The sequence below is a fragment of the Amorphotheca resinae genome (genome assembly GCF_003019875.1).
Source record: "Amorphotheca resinae ATCC 22711 unplaced genomic scaffold M430scaffold_1, whole genome shotgun sequence".
NCBI classification, from domain to species: Eukaryota; Fungi; Ascomycota; class Leotiomycetes; order Helotiales; family Amorphothecaceae; genus Amorphotheca; species Amorphotheca resinae.
The window spans coordinates 2,194,494-2,211,468 of record NW_020194471.1 but is presented as its reverse complement, the minus strand read 5'-3'; the positions used below and the strand labels follow the sequence as shown (position 1 = coordinate 2,211,468).

The 16,975-nt window shown below is 51.1% G+C and overlaps 9 protein-coding genes across 9 annotated transcripts; 5 read left to right on the top strand and 4 right to left on the bottom strand.

The window, feature by feature from the left end:
* Nucleotides 1-1,038: 1,038 nt before the first annotated feature.
* M430DRAFT_32403 (hypothetical protein) lies at nt 1,039-1,331 on the top strand. The gene has a single exon (XM_024866161.1). It carries the CDS (start codon nt 1,079-1,081, stop codon nt 1,247-1,249), a length of 171 nt encoding a protein of 56 aa, XP_024725347.1. The 5' UTR covers nt 1,039-1,078; the 3' UTR covers nt 1,250-1,331.
* Nucleotides 1,332-1,988: 657 nt separating this feature from the next.
* Nucleotides 1,989-3,784, top strand: M430DRAFT_55270 (hypothetical protein). The gene is made up of 3 exons (XM_024868529.1): nt 1,989-2,758; nt 2,889-3,304; nt 3,375-3,784. Exons 1-3 carry the CDS (start codon nt 2,367-2,369, stop codon nt 3,635-3,637), a joined length of 1,071 nt encoding a protein of 356 aa, XP_024725346.1. The 5' UTR covers nt 1,989-2,366; the 3' UTR covers nt 3,638-3,784.
* Nucleotides 3,785-3,886: 102 nt separating this feature from the next.
* M430DRAFT_159209 (hypothetical protein) lies at nt 3,887-4,752 on the top strand. The gene has a single exon (XM_024863351.1). It carries the CDS (start codon nt 4,135-4,137, stop codon nt 4,651-4,653), a length of 519 nt encoding a protein of 172 aa, XP_024725345.1. The 5' UTR covers nt 3,887-4,134; the 3' UTR covers nt 4,654-4,752.
* On the bottom strand, nt 4,736-5,601 carry M430DRAFT_269072 (hypothetical protein; the record flags this gene model as incomplete). Its single annotated transcript, XM_024865469.1, has 2 exons — nt 4,736-5,251; nt 5,508-5,601. 2 exons carry the CDS (start codon nt 5,599-5,601, stop codon nt 4,851-4,853), a joined length of 495 nt encoding a protein of 164 aa, XP_024725344.1. The 3' UTR covers nt 4,736-4,850.
* A 272-nt stretch (nt 5,602-5,873) lies between these two features.
* On the top strand, nt 5,874-7,715 carry M430DRAFT_159167 (hypothetical protein). The gene is made up of 3 exons (XM_024863349.1): nt 5,874-6,481; nt 6,531-7,192; nt 7,239-7,715. Exons 1-3 carry the CDS (start codon nt 6,343-6,345, stop codon nt 7,656-7,658), a joined length of 1,221 nt encoding a protein of 406 aa, XP_024725343.1. The 5' UTR covers nt 5,874-6,342; the 3' UTR covers nt 7,659-7,715.
* A 967-nt stretch (nt 7,716-8,682) lies between these two features.
* Nucleotides 8,683-11,409, bottom strand: M430DRAFT_24220 (hypothetical protein; the record flags this gene model as incomplete). Its single annotated transcript, XM_024865032.1, has 6 exons — nt 8,683-8,866; nt 8,961-9,194; nt 9,266-9,387; nt 9,454-10,129; nt 10,182-10,615; nt 10,840-11,409. The coding sequence occupies 6 exons, from the start codon at nt 11,407-11,409 to the stop codon at nt 8,683-8,685; spliced, it is 2,220 nt and encodes a 739-aa protein (XP_024725342.1).
* A 663-nt stretch (nt 11,410-12,072) lies between these two features.
* M430DRAFT_112979 (hypothetical protein) lies at nt 12,073-13,797 on the bottom strand. Its single transcript, XM_024861499.1, has 5 exons — nt 13,607-13,797; nt 13,523-13,541; nt 13,090-13,465; nt 12,616-13,039; nt 12,073-12,562 (listed from the first exon to the last, which is right to left on the bottom strand). Exons 1-5 carry the CDS (start codon nt 13,645-13,647, stop codon nt 12,526-12,528), a joined length of 897 nt encoding a protein of 298 aa, XP_024725341.1. The 5' UTR covers nt 13,648-13,797; the 3' UTR covers nt 12,073-12,525.
* A 711-nt stretch (nt 13,798-14,508) lies between these two features.
* Nucleotides 14,509-15,097, top strand: M430DRAFT_32397 (hypothetical protein; the record flags this gene model as incomplete). The annotated part of the gene is made up of 1 exon (XM_024866160.1): nt 14,509-15,097. A coding segment is annotated over one exon (489 nt), but the record flags the coding sequence as incomplete, so codon positions are not given.
* A 171-nt stretch (nt 15,098-15,268) lies between these two features.
* Nucleotides 15,269-16,659, bottom strand: M430DRAFT_63016 (hypothetical protein). The gene is made up of 9 exons (XM_024869028.1): nt 16,330-16,659; nt 16,193-16,265; nt 16,023-16,129; nt 15,880-15,972; nt 15,790-15,816; nt 15,695-15,721; nt 15,546-15,625; nt 15,457-15,482; nt 15,269-15,408 (listed from the first exon to the last, which is right to left on the bottom strand). The coding sequence occupies exons 1-9, from the start codon at nt 16,347-16,349 to the stop codon at nt 15,388-15,390; spliced, it is 474 nt and encodes a 157-aa protein (XP_024725339.1). The 5' UTR covers nt 16,350-16,659; the 3' UTR covers nt 15,269-15,387.
* Nucleotides 16,660-16,975: the final 316 nt, after the last annotated feature.

The window sequence follows — 16,975 nt, the reverse complement described above, 5'->3', positions numbered from 1 at the left end:
ACCCTTCCGTCAAAGCAACTCTGCCACCAAGATGATTCTGCCTTGCCTTGCCTGCTTGCATGAAATTCTCTGGTCCTCGGGCAGACTGAGCCTTGGTATAGATCTTCTCCTGATATGATTTCACACCAGCTGTCGTAATCCTAGATACAACCGTGGTGCCGCGCCGGTGTTGCCAGGTCTGGCATGAATGGTACCTTGCCTAGGAGAAGCACCAGACGTTGTATTCCCATTCCCTGGCACAACCCTGCTGGCAAGAGGATTGCACCTCGTCTCGTATAGATAGTAATATTCGTGGGGAGCACCAGACGTTGACACCTTGGATTTGTGCTCTCGTTCGTTCAGACTTTCGAAACTATACAGAATTAACTGTCGATGGTCATTACAGAGCAGTATCGTGCGTATTTTGTGGCAAAGAGGAGTTGAATGGGTGGTCAACAGATTGACGCGATGTGTTCGTATACGATGAGGTTGAATTTGTGACGTTCGGTAAAGTTGGGAGGTGCGGCTCTGGCCGACAGGGATAGGAGTCCTCTACGAGACCATCGCATCGCATCGCATCGCATCGCACGAAGCCCTGGCGCCCGAGAAAAGTCGAAACGTGCGGGGCCAGGAGCGGTGTACTTTATTGATGATTAGAATCCATCAGATGTTTTCTGTTTCACCTGTGACCATCCGCCACGCAGACGCCTCGGCCAAGTGTGTTGCAACTTGCACTGTTGTATCGCGCCAATCCTCACCTCTCTTTGCGTGTTTGGCCGATCTTGGAAACCTGGAGGCCTCAGGCTTCCACACCTGATGCCCGATATTTTCAGTGTTTCGTCGAAGTGTGGTTTGCACGTGCCCTGCCTCCTCGCTTAAATATTTACTGTATTTAAAACGCGAATTTTAACCTTCCATCTATCTGTAGCAGAAGTCACCTGTAACGCACAACCGCCCATCATTCCGCCATCTTGTCATCTTGCTATCCCAGCGCCTCCAAATAATGGCACAGAGCTTTCCTTCCTCCTTTCTCTAGGTAAATACCCATTTTCTATTCTCCACGCAGACACACGCCGTCGCTAGTGCACGAAGGAATCAAATGATGATATCCCATACCCTTAAACAATCTATAGGAAGAGCCGGAAAAGGCACGTTGCCGCATACTGTGCGGGGACGAGCGGTGCTTAGAATTGGGTTTCTGATCTATCTCCTGTTCGCGTGTGCTGGCTGCGCTGGTGGTGGTGGTGGTGGTGTCTGGGGCGGTTGTTGATTTGAGAGATGGTGTGGCTGACTGTGACGATGAATAGGCTCTATGAATCTGGGATTGGGAGAGTGAGGAATGGGACGGGGATGAGAAGATGGTGGTTTGATACGAGAGTGTGATTTCTGAATGAGGGAGCATAGATCTCGAGACTCGGGGAGCAGAATGGAAGCTTGGGTACACGTCTTCTTCTGTTGGCGGGGCCAATACTATGTCAGACGAGTCCGAGATGGATTGACCTTATGTCACAACCTTGTCATGCGGGCGTAGTCCATATGCCAGAGGGCAAGGTTGTGATGGAGAGTAATTTTTAAAGGTAAGCTCTTTGCTGATGCGATAGCTTTCTTGGAAAGTGGACATACACGGCTATAGACCAGTGTGGTATCAGTGCTTCATGATACCGTCTACGGATCCCTAGACAAGATCTCGCGCCCAAATAACGGCTGCCGTGCCATGATATTGTTTTTTGTCTGAAGCTTGGTCTAGAAAGCTATAGCTAGGTATTCATGAATAAAATACATTTCAAATCCGACCTGGCAAACCGTGATATCTAAGCAAACAACAACTGGATCGAGTGTCAGCTGTTTGTCCCAAATGAATCACCGGGTCAAATCAAATCTATAAGTGATATCTCTACAAGGCCGGAAAGCCTCAAAGCACATTTATCCCAGCGAGGAGGGCAGTATGAAATCAGAGTTAGTAACACAGCAGTCTAGCAATACCGTACTCAGGAAAAAAATTAAAACTTCCTCTTAGAACTAATCATCAAATCTACATCTCGAATAATAGAACAACTCCCATTCCAACACATGCATAGAGCATATGAGGGTACAAGAATCGCAAAGACTGGAACCGTCCACGATCCCCAACTCTGCCTCGCCACCACTCGCCTAAAGTTACTGCCAGTGCCTGCTGTACCCCAGATTTTCGCATCCCAACCAACCAACCAGCCTCGCAGTACAGACTCTACTTATATCAAGCAAGCAAGCAAGCAAGCAAGCAACTCCAACAACCGCGCGCATCGCGATCCAATCCCCCAATCGATTCGCACCATCCATCACCATCCACACCTTACCTTGCCTTGCCTACGAACCTCAACCACCAAGGAATAAAGGAACCTCCGAAAATGGCCTCCCCCCCTCCCTCAAATCCAGACCCTCCCTCAAATCCAGACACGATCCTCTTCCGCGCCCCCAAGAAGCGCAAGATCTACCGCCAGCGCTCCGCGTCCCTCTCCGTTCCTACCGACAACGATGACGCTGGATCCACACAACGGGCCGACGAGACGGCGCCCGCTGCGCCCCCGAGCCCGGAGCTGCCCTCGCTGCTGCGGCTGCGGAAACAGAGACGGCGGGGGCTGGAAGGGGTGGAGTTCCGGGCCGAGAGCCAAGGGCGCGTAGAGGAGCGAGAAGAAGTCGTGGAGAAGGAGGAGGGACAGATAGAGGGAGCAGGAGGAGGAGTGGTGCGTAGGTTTGCGCCGCAGACGGGGTGGAGGGGCGGGGATATCGATAGGCATATGTGAGTCTCTCTTCCTTTCTTTTCCTTTCCTATACTTCTCTTTTGCCTGTTTGGTTTCCTTTGTGTGTGGAGAGTGGAGTGGGGTTGTGTGAGAGCTAGGGGGATAGGGAACAGTGACTGATGAGGAAAGGATGGCATATATAGATTCCGAATTAGCTAAACGACGCGCGGGAGCAGCAGCGGCCATTAACGCGAGCACTTCGACGGCCCCCTCGTCTTCCATCAGTCGGGAGAATACAGGAACCAGCGAAAAAGAGAGAGAACAACACAGGAAAGATATTTCCGGGATCGAGCGCCAGCCCGCGGCGCTGGGCAAGCTGCTCGAGATCGATCTCGGCGAGGAGGTGCGCAATCGGAATGTGGAGCTGACGGAACAGGCGAGGCGGCGATTAGGCGGGGAGGTTCTCGAGGAGGAAGAGGAGGGGAAGAAGAAGGGGAAGGTTAGGTTGGGACCGGATGGAAAGCCGTGGCGGGGGAGGAAGAGGAGGGCGAGTGAAGATATCAAGAGGGATAAGCTGGTTGAGGATATCTTGCGGGAGAATCGACGTAAGCCCCACCATTTTCCCTTCCCTAATGCTATCCCGATCTTTTCTAATCTAATCTAACACCTGTGCAGTGGAGATCTATGAGGGACCGCTGCCGGAGCAGCAGGTCGTTAACGATGATCAAGCAGCGGATGACAGGATTGCAGAGGAGTTCAGGAGGGAGTTCATGGATGCGGTGTCGCAGCGGCAGAGGAAGAAAGCAGCGCCCTCACAACCGCCGAGTAGGGGGCCGGGTGGGAAGAAGGAGGAAGAGCTGAAGGGGCCGAAGTTGGGCGGCAGTAGGAGTGCCAGAGCCGCTATGCGCGAGACGTTGTTGAAGAACGCAAAGAAGTAAATTCTAATGCATTAATGAAGGAAGGTTTTCTGTGTCTGGAGGATGCTTTGGTTGTTTTGCAAGCCGTTTTAGTGATATCAAGATGACAAGCTGGGCGTCCAATGCAATGCCTCTCTATTATAATACATTTTGCCCATCCGACCCGGAAATCTTCAGCGTCACTCATCGATTACAGTGTAAATGTAAGGTAGTGAAACGAGAGCTTCTAGGCTTGCATGCCCACTTAAGCAGCCATGCTAAGGTAGCCAGGGCGTCCTCGCTACATGTAATCGGTCAGATACGCAGTAGGACTCCTTGATCTCGGTTCTCTCATACTTGATTAGTATGGGTTGGTTATATTGATGTGAGGCGTGTTGAACCGTCCTGCTGGTAGAGAGGGGTAGGTATTGCTGGCGAGGTTGTTATTGGCGGGGGACCGGGTTTTGGGACAGACTGTTGGTATCACGTGATGCTAACCCCGCCGCCATCGAGGCCTTCCATGACAAGCGCCAAATGCGATGCGCAACAAAACGGAACTTCCCTGCATCCAGTATCATGTGATGCTAATCCCATCGCCATCAAAACAGCGTTCGACAGGACACCAATGCGATGTGCAACAAAACTCCCTTATATCACGTGATCAGAAGATTCTTTCGGATGAGGAACCTCAGGCAGAGATCTGTATCCGTCGAGGTGCGCGACCGACCGCTTGTCAAGCTGCTCTGTCACTGCACAGCATCGCTCTCGCATCCATCTTCGCCTTCGAGGGGAGCGCGAGTCGAGGGACATGGCCTATCATGTTGAGTTTTGACTCAAAAAAGAAACAGAACCGCTCTCGACGCACAGAGGATTACTGTACAGGACATACGGGCATGCGGGACATATGGACAAGGACAGCAGCGGACGATGGCTGTGGGGGATGGATCGGCACTTTGGAAGGAGGATCGAGTCGAGGGAGGAGAGTTGGGAGTGGTCTTACTGGTGAGCGAAAACAATGGATTATAATTGGCTATGATTGGAGGTCGCTGGAGGGGTGAAGCTGCCGACCGTTTAGCAGCAGCAGCTGGTGCTGAGCTCCGCGAGCTCTGATAAAGCTTCCCTGGCATGGCGGGCCGTGGCGATAGACTCGATAGGGAGAAGATGGGGAGGGATTATTTATACACACAGCACCCAAGATGTGTTGTGCAAGCTTATATCTAAGGATACATAGTATATATATCTGCACATGCACCCGCTAGCTTTCTGCTCTCTCTTCTGTCTTTTTCTTTCCTATTTTCTGCTCTCCTTCTCCCTTGCCGGGCGTTGATGCTCCCCTCCTCCCCCTCCTCTGGTGCGCTGATTGGGCATCAAAGGATGTGATGGCCGCCTCCCCAGCTCCACTCGGGATGCACAACGCCGTGGAAGGTCGGTTCAGGACTCGGAGGAGGACGATTTGAAGCAGAGCATGATGTGGTATTGAACCTGCGGAGGTGCTGGCCCTCTCTTCTCTGTGACGGTGGAAGCGGTGCAGCAAGAAAGAATCCCTAGGTTCGTGGGCATCCATCAATAATGCCAGGCCCAGGTTGCCCCCTCCTCCGAGCCCCACCGAGTTGCGATAGAGCTTCTCTGCTTCCCTTGCAAAAGCGAGGAAAAGGGCTGGAAAAGAGAGCTAAAGTCACTTAAAGAGCCCCCAAATGCCGCGAAAAGAGACCTAAACACCTGACCTTACCCCTCCAACCGTCCTTCGTCCGGCCCTTACTCGCCTTGAGCAGCGCCGGCCAGTAGTGAGCAGCGTGCACCACGCACATTCTTCAAACACCAATTGTGTGAAGGCATTAGAGCCCTCTCTTATGACTTGGGATTTCTTCCTTTTCTTTTCTCGTCGCTCTTCTCTCTGATTATTACTACTTACTCTCTGTTGACGAGCTTCTCACTGGCATCTCTCTGAGACTCGACCCGCCCTCCCCAGCTCCGCCGTGGTTTGCCTCACATGCCATGCCATACATAATCAGACAATACGAATAGTCTAAGAAGCTTCCCAGTCTTTGTTCCCCATTCTTCTCCTCCTCTCCTCTCCTCTCCTCTCCTCTCCTCAACCGGCAGCCCACCATCCACACACACATCCCACCAGCCCACCAACCCACCAAACCCTGCCAGTATCAATCAGTCAATCATCCTTCCTCAATCCTCCACCCTCCTCTCTCCTCTCTTCTCTCTCTCTCCCTCACTCAACTCTCTCCGCCGCTGCACCCGAACTCTCGAAGCTCCCCCCATCCACCTCCAGAACTTCAACTCTGGTCCTGCCCTTAAGAATGCGGAGCTTCGCGATTCTTATCGCCAACAATTGAGACGCTCTCGAGTCGTCGCCCCCCCCCGCCGCTTCGCCCGTACCGCCGCACGCAGTACGCCGTATCGTAAAAATTCCACACAAAAACCTCCTATCTAATCGCCCCCTCGACCAGGGAATGGTGGGGTCTACCCTGACGATGCCTCCGCGATCCTCGTTGACATCGTCCTTCTCCGTCTCCGATGCCAACAACGAGGTCGTCTGCCCTCTGCGGAATCAAGATGGCTCCAGCTGTCGTAAACGGTGCCTCGGCGTGAGTTCGCTCTGCTTTGCTGTGTCTGCTGTACCCCTCTTGAAGCTCTTTCGCCTCTGCTCCCACCACCGTCCCCCATGAAGAAGAAGAAGAAGAACAACTGTGGTAACAAGCGACTTGGATGTGCAGGAAAAACGATATCGGTCTATGCAAGAGCATATTCGTCGAGCTCACCCCGAACATTACATCTCCAAGCTTCCCGCGACCGAGGAGAGCTTCCAGCTCATGATCAATACCCCGCCATCGCAGCGACCGCCACCGCCAAGCTCCAACCCAGCTCCCCACGGTCTGTACAACCTCTGTGGGCAGCGGGCACAATCACTGACAAGATGCAGGTTATGGAAACGAACGGTACGGTTACTATGGCGAGGATTCCAGCGCCCCGAATACCCCGAGGAACCTGGAAGAGTACCAGTCGGCCTCGATGCTGCCAGCCGCTAGCGCTGCTGCAGCTCTCGCACAGCTACACAATCACAAACATGAGCAGGACTGGGAGTCGGAAGGGGTCGGTGATGTCCAAATCCTTCATAAAGTCAAGGCCGAGCAATTTCTGACAGCTCCACAGGACTGGGTGTCGGACAGCGAAGCCCGTAAAAAAGCTATGCGATCCTCGATAGAACTCACGCCGACCCAACATGCAAACAAAATCGAGCCGACGAGTGAACCATTCTCCCATCTCAACCCACCTCGACCAAGAGAACCCCCTTCCTCCGTCCTTTCCACTTCGCCTCCCGGTCGGTCGTCGACTCTACCTCCTATTCCGAGAAGCTCCGCGCCCAATCGCCCCCGGAAACAGTCAGTGTCGAAACGTGCTCGGGAGCCGCAACATAAAAGACAGAAGTCTCGCGAACAAGCTCACCTGAGACGCATGAGCTATGACCGGAAAGCTTACTCGGCGGAACCGTCGAGTAATTTGGCGGCAGCATACGGCAAACGATGGGAAGATCTGATAGACGCCGCAACTTCTGCCACCGAAGAAGACGAAGAACGAACACCCGTAAGCTCCTTTTCTCCTCTTACTATACCATATACTGATCATCTAGGTCCCTCCCTCACCTATATCAGTCAATCGTGCTTCACTTCCCCCCTTTTCAGCATCCCATTTCCAGGGCTACCAAGCTTCGCCTCTCCAACAAGCCCTTACTCCTCCAGCGTACCCCCGAGAAGCTCCGGAACCCTTCCCATCCGTCGAGAGCGGTGAGAGTAGTGGTGAAAACTTCCACATCGGATCCCAGGGCCTCTCCGACTCCTCCCCCAGCTTCTCTGTTGGCACTCAAATATACTGCGCTGCTTGTCAGGGGATCTCGCTGCTGAAGGAATCTTACGCATGCACGGAGTGCATCTGCGGAATCTGTCAAGCTTGTGTAGATGTGCTCATGGCGGAGCACGGAGCCCGGCGGAAGTGTCCACGGTGTGCGACGATCGGGGGACGATTCAAACCCTTCCAGCTGGACATCAGATAGGGATCTCCCCCCTTTTCTTTCTTATTTTCTTATTTTCCCCTTTCACGAAAAATTACGGCTTGGCACTGGAGTTCTCTGCCTTTTTTTTTTGGATATCATAAGAATGGTGCATATTAGAACGGGCAGGGCACAGGCGTATCGTTTGCTTTTCCGGGGCGGGTTTTGGTTTTTTCACGGGACATGATGATTCTTCTCCTCGTCGGTTTTGGATGCCTGGGCATCTTACCTGCGAATGATGCGATGCGCGAGATTGATTGAATTGATGCTTGCATATAGATAGGTTGGCAAGGATGCCTTTTTAGTATATATCTCAATCTATATATATGAACTCGTTTCAAAAGAAGACACCTCTAGGAAGGATACCGCTGTGTATGCATGTGTATAAGATATGTATGTGTACGTGTGGGTGAGCGGATCATGGATCTTGACACTTACTTACACACCTGAACCCCTTAACCATTTATAGTAAGTAAGTAATTAGGAAAAAAAGGGGGGTTGTCATTCATCCAGTTCTTAAAAAGAACGGGCAAGGAAGAGAACAGGAGAAAAACGCGAACTGAAGAGGAAACCGAGTAATTAACAAAGAACCTATCACCCCTAAATACAACCCAAGAAAATCAATCAGAATTCACAAAAAGCTATCAACCACAACCCCAAGCAAATCCTTAAGTATTATATGGATGGATCGTCTCATACGTATGAAAGCAAAGCTGGGAATATGTAGAGGGTTTATTTATTTCTTTCAGGGTATGTATGTAAGGTATGTGTGTATGTGTGAGAAAGATAATGCATGCTTGGCTGTTTTGGACATCACTCTTGTATTGAGAGAGAGAGAGTGTGTGTGGACCTGGGAAGTAAGAAGAAAGAGACGTTAACTACCTTATCTAAACACTACCTAGGTATACAAACAAGAAAACGAATAACAACAACAGTGGTGCTCTGAAGACAGACAGACCAGCTATCCAGCACCAGCACCAGCAAACAAACCCTTCCAAAGATCTCGAAACCCGAAAAAAAGAAGCTTTCAAGAAGAAAAAATCATATAATCCCACAACTCATTCGAGAATCTGCCCTGAACATCGCCCAGTGTCCAGCCCTGCGCCTTCCCAATCTCCGTCACTACCTCCTTGAACTCTCCTATCGCATCCTTATACGCTACTTTCTTTAGATATTCACGTGCCGGCATACCTCTCATATCGATACTCTCCCTATCACAAAACCCTATATCAGCTACCATCCATCCATTCATTCATTCATTCATTCATCAGCCACCCAAAGGAGGGGAGGGGGAGTGGGACATACCATTCCTTCGCCCAATGCGGACGCACATTCAGCAAGGCACCGGCCGAATCGCGATAGCTCATCCAGGTGTCGGCGACGCGTTGCAGGAAGGGCGCCCATTCGTCGTCGCTGACGGCGTCGGGGATGCTGAGCACTTCGATGCTGGCTGTGCCGTGGGTGTTGCCGCGTTGCGGCGCCATGAGGAGGTGCGAGTCGCCCATGATGCGAAGCTCCATGGTCAGACGCATGGGGCAGCTGTCGTCTGCGTAGCTGGGAGATCGGTGGGGTCAGTACATGATCTTCTTCGTGAGTGGAGGATTCCTCACGTGAGATTAATGACATCCCACCATGCTTTCCGCACGACCTCAAAGTCTGGCTTCGTAGGATCATCTTTAGAAGCTGGGATGGGGATTTGAAATTCAAGATCTCGGACACGCATATTCTGGATCTGTGGAAAATCCATCAGCACCTTTCCTTCCAGGAGGGGAGGTGGAAGGGGGAGGGGAGAACATACACCTCTGCGGAAATGCAGAGCGTTGGGTAACGCAGTCTTGATGCTCTCTGTCCGATTCTGCGTGAAATCAGCGAATTGGAAAGGCGGGAGAGCTACCATCCCGAACGTGGCCAGGATTTCCGCCTGCCATCTGCCAGGCAGAGCTTGGAAGATGTCACTCCCTGTCATGACAGCGCCTACCCATCCCTCTACCCATTGAAACCACGTATCACTAGGACTGGGATAGTCAACGACTCCAGTCTTATCCTCGGTAGGGTTCCAAGTATTGACCCAGGCTTGCTGGGACCGAGTAAACCAGAACCATTCAGCGTAGTAGTCGTTCGTGGCCCGGTCTTCGAAGTCCTTCAGAGCAGCGGCGTACTGAGCTTCGGTAAAGGTCTTGCGGAGTGCGATGGGGATGTCGTCTCGAGAGAGGGGCGGGATGGCGAGTCCTATGTCCGGCTTGGTGGGTTGGAGGACCGCATACCGCATTCTGTCAAGCTCGAAGGTGATGTGTGTCACGATGCCCAGAAGACCGAAATGTCCTGCTGCCGCTCGGAGGTGGTTTGGGTCTGAAACTGTGCGGTGCTCGCCGTTGGCATCAACATATTCGACGGCTCGGACGTAGTCGTTCACTGTTTGGTGGCTGCGGCCCGCTCCATGACAGATGGGCCCGTTGACGCCTCCACAAGTGACCCTGAAAGACCCATTAGGAACAGCTGCGTGATGGTAAAGGAGGAGAGACATACTCGACCAAGATCACATCTACCGGCATAGTCCACGCGTCATTAGCAACGGCCCATCTCCTGAATTCTTCATTCGTGACCGCAACTCCAACCCTGACCAGCGCCTTGTCTGCGCTGCTTGCAGCCACTCCAGGTGGGGCAGCAAGCTGGATAGTCTTCAATTCATTTCCTGGATCGATATGCTCGGACTCGATGCTCATGGGATCAGGCAATCTGGTGACTTGCTCGAGATTCAGCAGAGAAACCAAGATTTGCTTGTCTTGTGAGAAGGTAGAGCTCCAAGAATGCCGATATCCAGAGCAGCGAACGCGGTACTCGTGAACCTTGGCCCACTTGACTAGGTTTTGCAAGCCAAGGACAGTCTTGGGAACGAAGGTCCATAACGGAGTGTTCCGGACACTTTCACCCCAGTTCTGGAATACTCTGTCTCCGTAAACCTGAAAACATTTGTTAATTGGAGAAGGACAATTGACGAAGAGATTTTGTCGTAAATGACATGGTTCAGGCTGGCTATAGCCAAATAGCGTGGCATATGCAACGAAAGAATATAACATCTCCGAGCATATACGACGACGATATCACCATCGACGATCAACAGCTTCAACAGGAGCCGCTGATAGTCAAGAGCATCCCGGAGAGTAAAATAAAAAGTACTTCTTACCTCCATTGTCCTGGTCCCTGCCTCATCTTCGAAGATTTGCGGAAAGCCGTCGTCAGTCTTTACTCGCTTCACCGCGTAGCCGTTGACTTCATGATCTCCATTCGTAACCTTTGCAAGCTTCTTGTGATGGTGGGAAAGTCCATTAACAGCACTCTCCACCTTATCAACCATTTCTTTGAAGTGTTTCACCACAGGAGGACTCGCCGGCAAATGAACCCCCCCATCGTGTGAACCAGCAGCCATGATCTGGTCTTTGCTTCCACCGGCCATGAAAACCCTCATTTGCTTCTTCATTGAATCATCCAGCTGGGAAAATGCGTGCACAAACGTCTCGGTCTCCTCGAAGACTTTCAAGAATCCTCGGAGATGTTCCTCGGGATGTATATTCTTGTTGAGAATCGACCACAGGTGCGTTTTGAGAAGCGGGATCTTGACTTGAGGGAATTCATCCTGGAGGACGCTGATATGATCGATGATTTCTCCGAGGATGAAATACGAGACTAGGTTTTCTCTAGGGGGCTCTGGGAGCTGGGCCAGACTTTTGGAGAGCTTGGAGAGCTTGGAGGACATGACGTGAAAAGATAGGTAAGACAAGATTGAGAGCTAAGACGCCAGAATGGAAACAAATTAATGCTGTTGGATACTGGACAACCTGAAAAAAGCTGCAAGTTGCTGGAGATACAAGTCAAAACACGAGAGAGTGAAGAATATGATAATACGAGAGCAATTGAAAAATGGCTGAGAATTTAACATTTATATCTTAAAGCCATCATCCTCCATACTACGCCGTATAATGAATGTTTTCGTCGGCTCAGCTCCGGCCTGCTTTGTACCTCACGTTAGCACTAACCAACGGCTGTAAATGGTAAGCAAGGATGCTAGACACATTTACTCTGTTATTGGGTCCTTTGCATTTTCAGCTGCCTCTCGTATCGGCTACGGGCTCGGCGGGTCTCAGCCTCGTCTTACCCGACGAGGTAGAAAAGGACATCTCCAAAGAGGCTTGAGAGTGTATGAAGGCCAATCGTCGTCTGTCTTTCCATTTATATGACCTCGCAACCTTTTGTGGCGCAACATCCTTCACACAAATCTCACTGAAACCTTTGCCTGAAAGGTTCGGCGAGGGTTCCTTGCATCGTCTGTCGTTTTGCGGCTGGAGTTCAGCCGGCTAATTCAATCTTCCCGGACGAAATGCAACAAATTTTGAGTTGCATCTTGTGGAAAGGCCGTAGTAACCAGAATATAAGATATCAATTACTATCCAGTTTCCATGATTGAGCAGAGGACAGTCGCAAACTTCGAAGACTAGATCTTCTTGCCCCTTCTCTAACCATCCACCTCTTGCCGTGAGAGGTGTATTGTTTGAAGGCACCCAAGCTTAACCACTGAAACCGAATTAGTAATTGTTATCTTATGTTCCAATTCCTGCGCAATGTTCCTGCGTGAATATAGATATCAGACAGATTTCATAACAGATAGAAGACACTATAGCCTCATCGAGATCTAAGAAGTCCGAGAAAGGCATCGAGAACAATTTTTTGAGACAAAGCGTAGCATCAGCTCCTGATACCATAATCCAGAGCAAATGTTTGGGTATCATATTGTCTATGAATATCACGCATAAGACAGGCTTAAAGAAATATCGCAGTCACACTGGTTCCCGTTCCCCAGTACCTTCTCAGCAGGCTACCTCTGCCTTAGGATCTCGGTCAGGAAATCCTCACTATGCGCAGTCAGCAATTTGTTCAACTTCCAAGATGGACTAGAACGTCTTACAAGGATAACGTGATGTAGCCATCTCTGTCGTCGTCATACTTCTTGAACACATCTGTCATCCTCTTCAAACTGATGCAACTTTGCACAAAGAGGTCGAAACTGATGGCTCCCTCGTTCCTTTTATCATACGTCTTAAACATCGTATGCACGAATTGAGGGCTCAGACGATATCCAAACGCAACCAGCGCATTTGTATATTCGTCAATACTGATGTTCCCACTTCTGTCAGTATCGAATCGGTCAAAGAGTGACCTCCATGCTGCCAGAAATCCCCATAGGCCGCAGAACTCTTCAAACCCAATTGACCCTGAGCGATCACTGTCAAACATGCGAATCATCATTTTTATGGTATAAGGATCGAAAGCTGTCCAGTCGCCGTTCACAAGGGCAGCGCGTAGTTCTCTCTCGGTGAGTTGGCCGCTACCTGGAAACTTGTGTGAGAGAGGACAAAATAACGGCACGGGTAAGAGTTACCAGTTTTATCTACTGCTTTGAAGAGCGGCCAAAGGGCGGGATCAGCACCATTTGGTGGTGTAGGTGAAGGCGGTGGCCTCGACATTGGCGGAGGTCTGTTCTGGCCTGGTGGCGGTCGGTTTCCATAGCTGGCTCCTAGGGGAGGCGATTGGAAGCCATGAGGGGGTGGAGGAGAAGCGGAGGAACCGTAACTTGCGGGTGGTTGCATCTGCGGTGGTTGCTGACCACCAGGGCGATACCCGTGCTGTTGAACTTCTGGTCGAGGGAGAGGAGGAGGGGGCTTGTTGACATATTGCTGTGGATGAGGCGCATGTTGCGCCTGGTTTGGAGCGAGGCCAGGAGAATGCGCGGGAGCGGCTGTTGAAGCGGGATGCTTCTATCACGATCGTTAGCCAAGATGTAGCTATATGTAATAATCGCGAGTGAAGCATGCTCTTTCGGGTTCTGCGAATCTACGTGTCGTCAGCTCAGCGCGAGGCTTGGGTGGGGGGAATCATGGCAGGAGTCTGCGACTTACGCAGGCAGAGAATCAGGATTGAAGGCTTTGTTATATGCCATGTTGAACGAATGACTGATTCGCGGAGAAGATGTTTAGAAAAGATAGTGATTCCGAGATTTTGAAACGTCCTGTTGTATAGAAAAGAACGAAGTCCTTTCGACAGCCTTCGAGGCTGTGGTGTTGGATGGGGCGGGGGCCAAGCACTCCTTCGGAGGGGTTCTGTACTATTGTACAGTATTCAACCGCCCAAGGTGAAGGCAATGAGAACCCCGCGGCGCAAAGAGAATGCTTAACTGTGAATGACAGACTTATCTCTGTGGGCACAATGATATGTTATATCTAATGTGACCATACTCTTATTACCCAGGTAGTATCCTCATTTGCTCCACGAAGCTTGGGGCTTTTTTCGATGCATTGGCCTGGTCCACTTTGTTTCGACCAACCGAAGTACATGTCACTTCCTTGACAACACTCGTCACTTTACACTTCGCCTCTTCAACACCCCTCCTGCCCCTCGATATGGCGGCAACTGGAACTGTGGCCCAGGACGGTGAGTTCTGGATCTTTGGTTATGGGTGGGTCGCTCTGCCGCACTTTTACCGCCATCACTAACAGAGTTTATAGAAGCCTCATCTGGAAGCCGCCGCCGCATTTCGGTGAGTCTATTTCTGTAGAGACATTCCTACGAAATACTCACTGGACGATGCCATAGATCGACGCATTCCAGGTTACGTGACCGGCTATGTGCGACGGTTCTGGCAGGTTTGTGGTTCTCCGATTTCACCTTTGGATAACGGCTCATGAACGATCCAGGCTAGGTAAGGGGAATGGACTGTGCCAGGAATGAGCTGTCCTGGCTGATACCGAGCAGTCAAGACCATAGGGGAACACCAGAGGCACCAGGGCGTGTTGTCACTTTGATTGAACGCTCTTTTTGGGAGACGCTTGAAGATTACCACGAGTCGGGATCAGAAAAAGTATGGGGAACCGCGTATCGGATAGAGGCATCAAAGGTCGAGGAGGTCCGTGAATACCTCGACATTCGCGAAATCAACGGCTACACGATTCATTACACACAATTCCATCCCGCTGATGGTTCGCTGCCTATCCGGACGTTGGTGTACATTGGAACCCCTGACAACGACCAATTTACGGGACCACAAGACCCTCAGATGTTAGCAGAGCATATCTATAAGAGCGAAGGTCCTAGTGGGCCGAATATTGACTACCTCCTCAGTCTTGAAAAGGCTTTGGATAGCTTGAGCCCCGAAAGTGGAGATGGTCATGTCAAGGATTTGGCCAACAGGGTCAGAAAGATCGAGCAACAGGCACATATTGATGCCAATGAAGCAGTGGGCAAGGCTGTGGATCATGAGCTCAAGAGGGTCGGTAGCACAGACGAGCAAGAAGAGATTGAGAAATAGATTGCGGAGAAGCTTTTTCATTTCTTCATAGACTAGACCTGCAGAAAGCGCAGTCTTCATAACGAGACCTTGATCAAAGTGATCTTGGCCGAAAATCGAAATCGGATATCCGAGCGATGATGAGTGACGAACTGTTAGAATGCGTGAACAAACAACAGGTAGGAAGGACCCCCAAACTCCTCTCAGCTGCTATCCCGAGGTCAAAACCGCATCCAGAGACCACGAGGCTAACCTCTGACTACCATCGAAGATGGTGTTCTAAGGTCCACCGCACAATTAACTTTCGCTGCAACAACCCAAGGCTAACTTTTCTTGACCTCATTCCGTACGAGCGCGCCAGAGATCGGAGATCAACGTCCACTCAACACCAGGACCCTACTGCCAGCGGCCGCCACCCTATCTTTGGTTAGTATTTCCTTCACATTGGAAACGGATATGCCATACCTGTTGCTCCCCACCACCATAGCCACCTGATTTATCTACTGGTCAGCAAAGAACAGTTCACGAAAGTTCTAAGGCGCTTGAATCCTCACCTCCATAGCCGCCTCCGCCTCCCTGGTAACCACCGCCGCCAGAGTAGCCGCCTCCACCTTGGTAGCCGCCACCAGAGTAACTAGGTCAAATAGTTAGGCTCATGTCTCGACACAAAGGACATGGCTAGACAAAGGGGAATGGAGCTTACGAGCCGCCATCACGTCCGCCACCATAGCTATTTCAGCGTTAGCTAGAACGACCAGATAAGAGGTAAGTAAAGGAGCTGGGTGAGATGAAGCTTACCCTCCGCCTCCACGGCCACCGCCATATCTTTATCCAATTGTTAGCCTTGGATCCCGTCGGGGACACGAAGGCACAAGAAGTTCGACTTACCCTCCACCACCTCGGCCACCACCGAAACCACCGCCACCGCCACCGGGGCCACGCTCAGAAGCCTTGTCAACACGAATAGAGCGGCCATCGAACCTGTTCTGGATTTAGTACTGGATAATGTTTATGTCTATTGCTCAACGTACTCGGCATTGTTCATGGAGCTGATAGCAGCTTCGGCATCGGCCTCCTGGCTGTAGCGAACGAAACCGAAGCCACGGCTGCGACCAGTGTCTCGGTCCTTGACTACGATCTATCGGATATACCATCCATTAGTAGGGGTCCTATGACGCAAGGAATAACCATATTAACTTACAGCTTCCTCAACGGCGCCGAACTCCTCGAATTTCTGACGAAGAGTAACGTCATCGGTGTGCCAGGAAAGGCCACTGAGGATGTTAGCTTTGATCCGAGTTGATTTGAATGGGGGAAAACGCGCAAAGGCGAACTTACCCAATAAAGAGCTTGGACATCTTGATTGATGCTTATCTCGAAAACCTGGATGAAAGAGTCTCAATTTCCGCGCGCATTCACACAAGAGAGCGCGCCATCGCGTCGGCGCGGGGTGAATATACGGGAGATGGACGGAACGCGGATCACGCAAAGAAAGATACATTCGAGGCAGAACAGGACTCGGCAGAGTGGACAAGGAAGGGAGGGGAGATGGGGTCGAGGAGGATGTCAGCGCACGCAAGCAGGAGATCAGACGAACTTCTTGAAGAGTTGAGAGAGAGAACGGGGGTTGATGGGAGTTGGTGAGTCGGGGGATTTGTTGATCGTGAGACGCAAAAGACTATCTATCGGTCGAACGACTGAAAGGACAGGACGAGGACGAGGGCGAAGATGGAAGATGGAAGATGGAAGAAGGATGCGGGAAAAGTGCGAGTTGGGGGGGAATTCGCAGGAGAGTTGGTGGGAGTTGAAGAAAGGTGGTGCAGTAGCGGGGAATATGAAGGCCCCTCCTTCGCGTAAGGCAAGCCAGAGCCAAAGAGCTACCTTACTCCGTCCAGACAGGCAAAGGAGAGCTTGCCTTGTATAGGTAGTATATTGGCACGGCAGATACAGATGCGCCATACAGATACATACAGACACAGACAAT

Bases quoted from the DNA above. Each gene is read 5' to 3' on its own strand.
- M430DRAFT_32403 (XM_024866161.1), top strand. From the start codon at position 1,079: ATGATGATATCCCATACCCTTAAACAATCTATAGGAAGAGCCGGAAAA.
- M430DRAFT_55270 (XM_024868529.1), top strand. From the start codon at position 2,367: ATGGCCTCCCCCCCTCCCTCAAATCCAGACCCTCCCTCAAATCCAGAC. The intron at 2,759-2,888 runs GTGAGTCTCTCT...TGATGAGGAAAG, and splicing joins GGGGATATCGATAGGCATAT to GATGGCATATATAGATTCCG. The intron at 3,305-3,374 runs GTAAGCCCCACC...ACACCTGTGCAG, and splicing joins TATCTTGCGGGAGAATCGAC to TGGAGATCTATGAGGGACCG.
- M430DRAFT_159209 (XM_024863351.1), top strand. From the start codon at position 4,135: ATGCGCAACAAAACGGAACTTCCCTGCATCCAGTATCATGTGATGCTA.
- M430DRAFT_159167 (XM_024863349.1), top strand. From the start codon at position 6,343: ATGCAAGAGCATATTCGTCGAGCTCACCCCGAACATTACATCTCCAAG. The intron at 6,482-6,530 runs GTCTGTACAACC...GACAAGATGCAG, and splicing joins CTCCAACCCAGCTCCCCACG to GTTATGGAAACGAACGGTAC. The intron at 7,193-7,238 runs GTAAGCTCCTTT...CTGATCATCTAG, and splicing joins AAGACGAAGAACGAACACCC to GTCCCTCCCTCACCTATATC.
- M430DRAFT_112979 (XM_024861499.1), bottom strand. From the start codon at position 13,647: ATGGCATATAACAAAGCCTTCAATCCTGATTCTCTGCCTGC. The intron at 13,040-13,089 runs GTAACTCTTACC...ACAAGTTTCCAG, and splicing joins CAAAGCAGTAGATAAAACTG to GTAGCGGCCAACTCACCGAG. The intron at 12,563-12,615 runs GTAAGACGTTCT...GACTGCGCATAG, and splicing joins GGCTACATCACGTTATCCTT to TGAGGATTTCCTGACCGAGA.
- M430DRAFT_63016 (XM_024869028.1), bottom strand. From the start codon at position 16,349: ATGTCCAAGCTCTTTATTGG. The intron at 16,130-16,192 runs GTAAGTTAATAT...TATATCCGATAG, and splicing joins TCGGCGCCGTTGAGGAAGCT to ATCGTAGTCAAGGACCGAGA. The intron at 15,626-15,694 runs GTAAGCTCCATT...TATTTGACCTAG, and splicing joins GGCGGACGTGATGGCGGCTC to TTACTCTGGTGGCGGCTACC.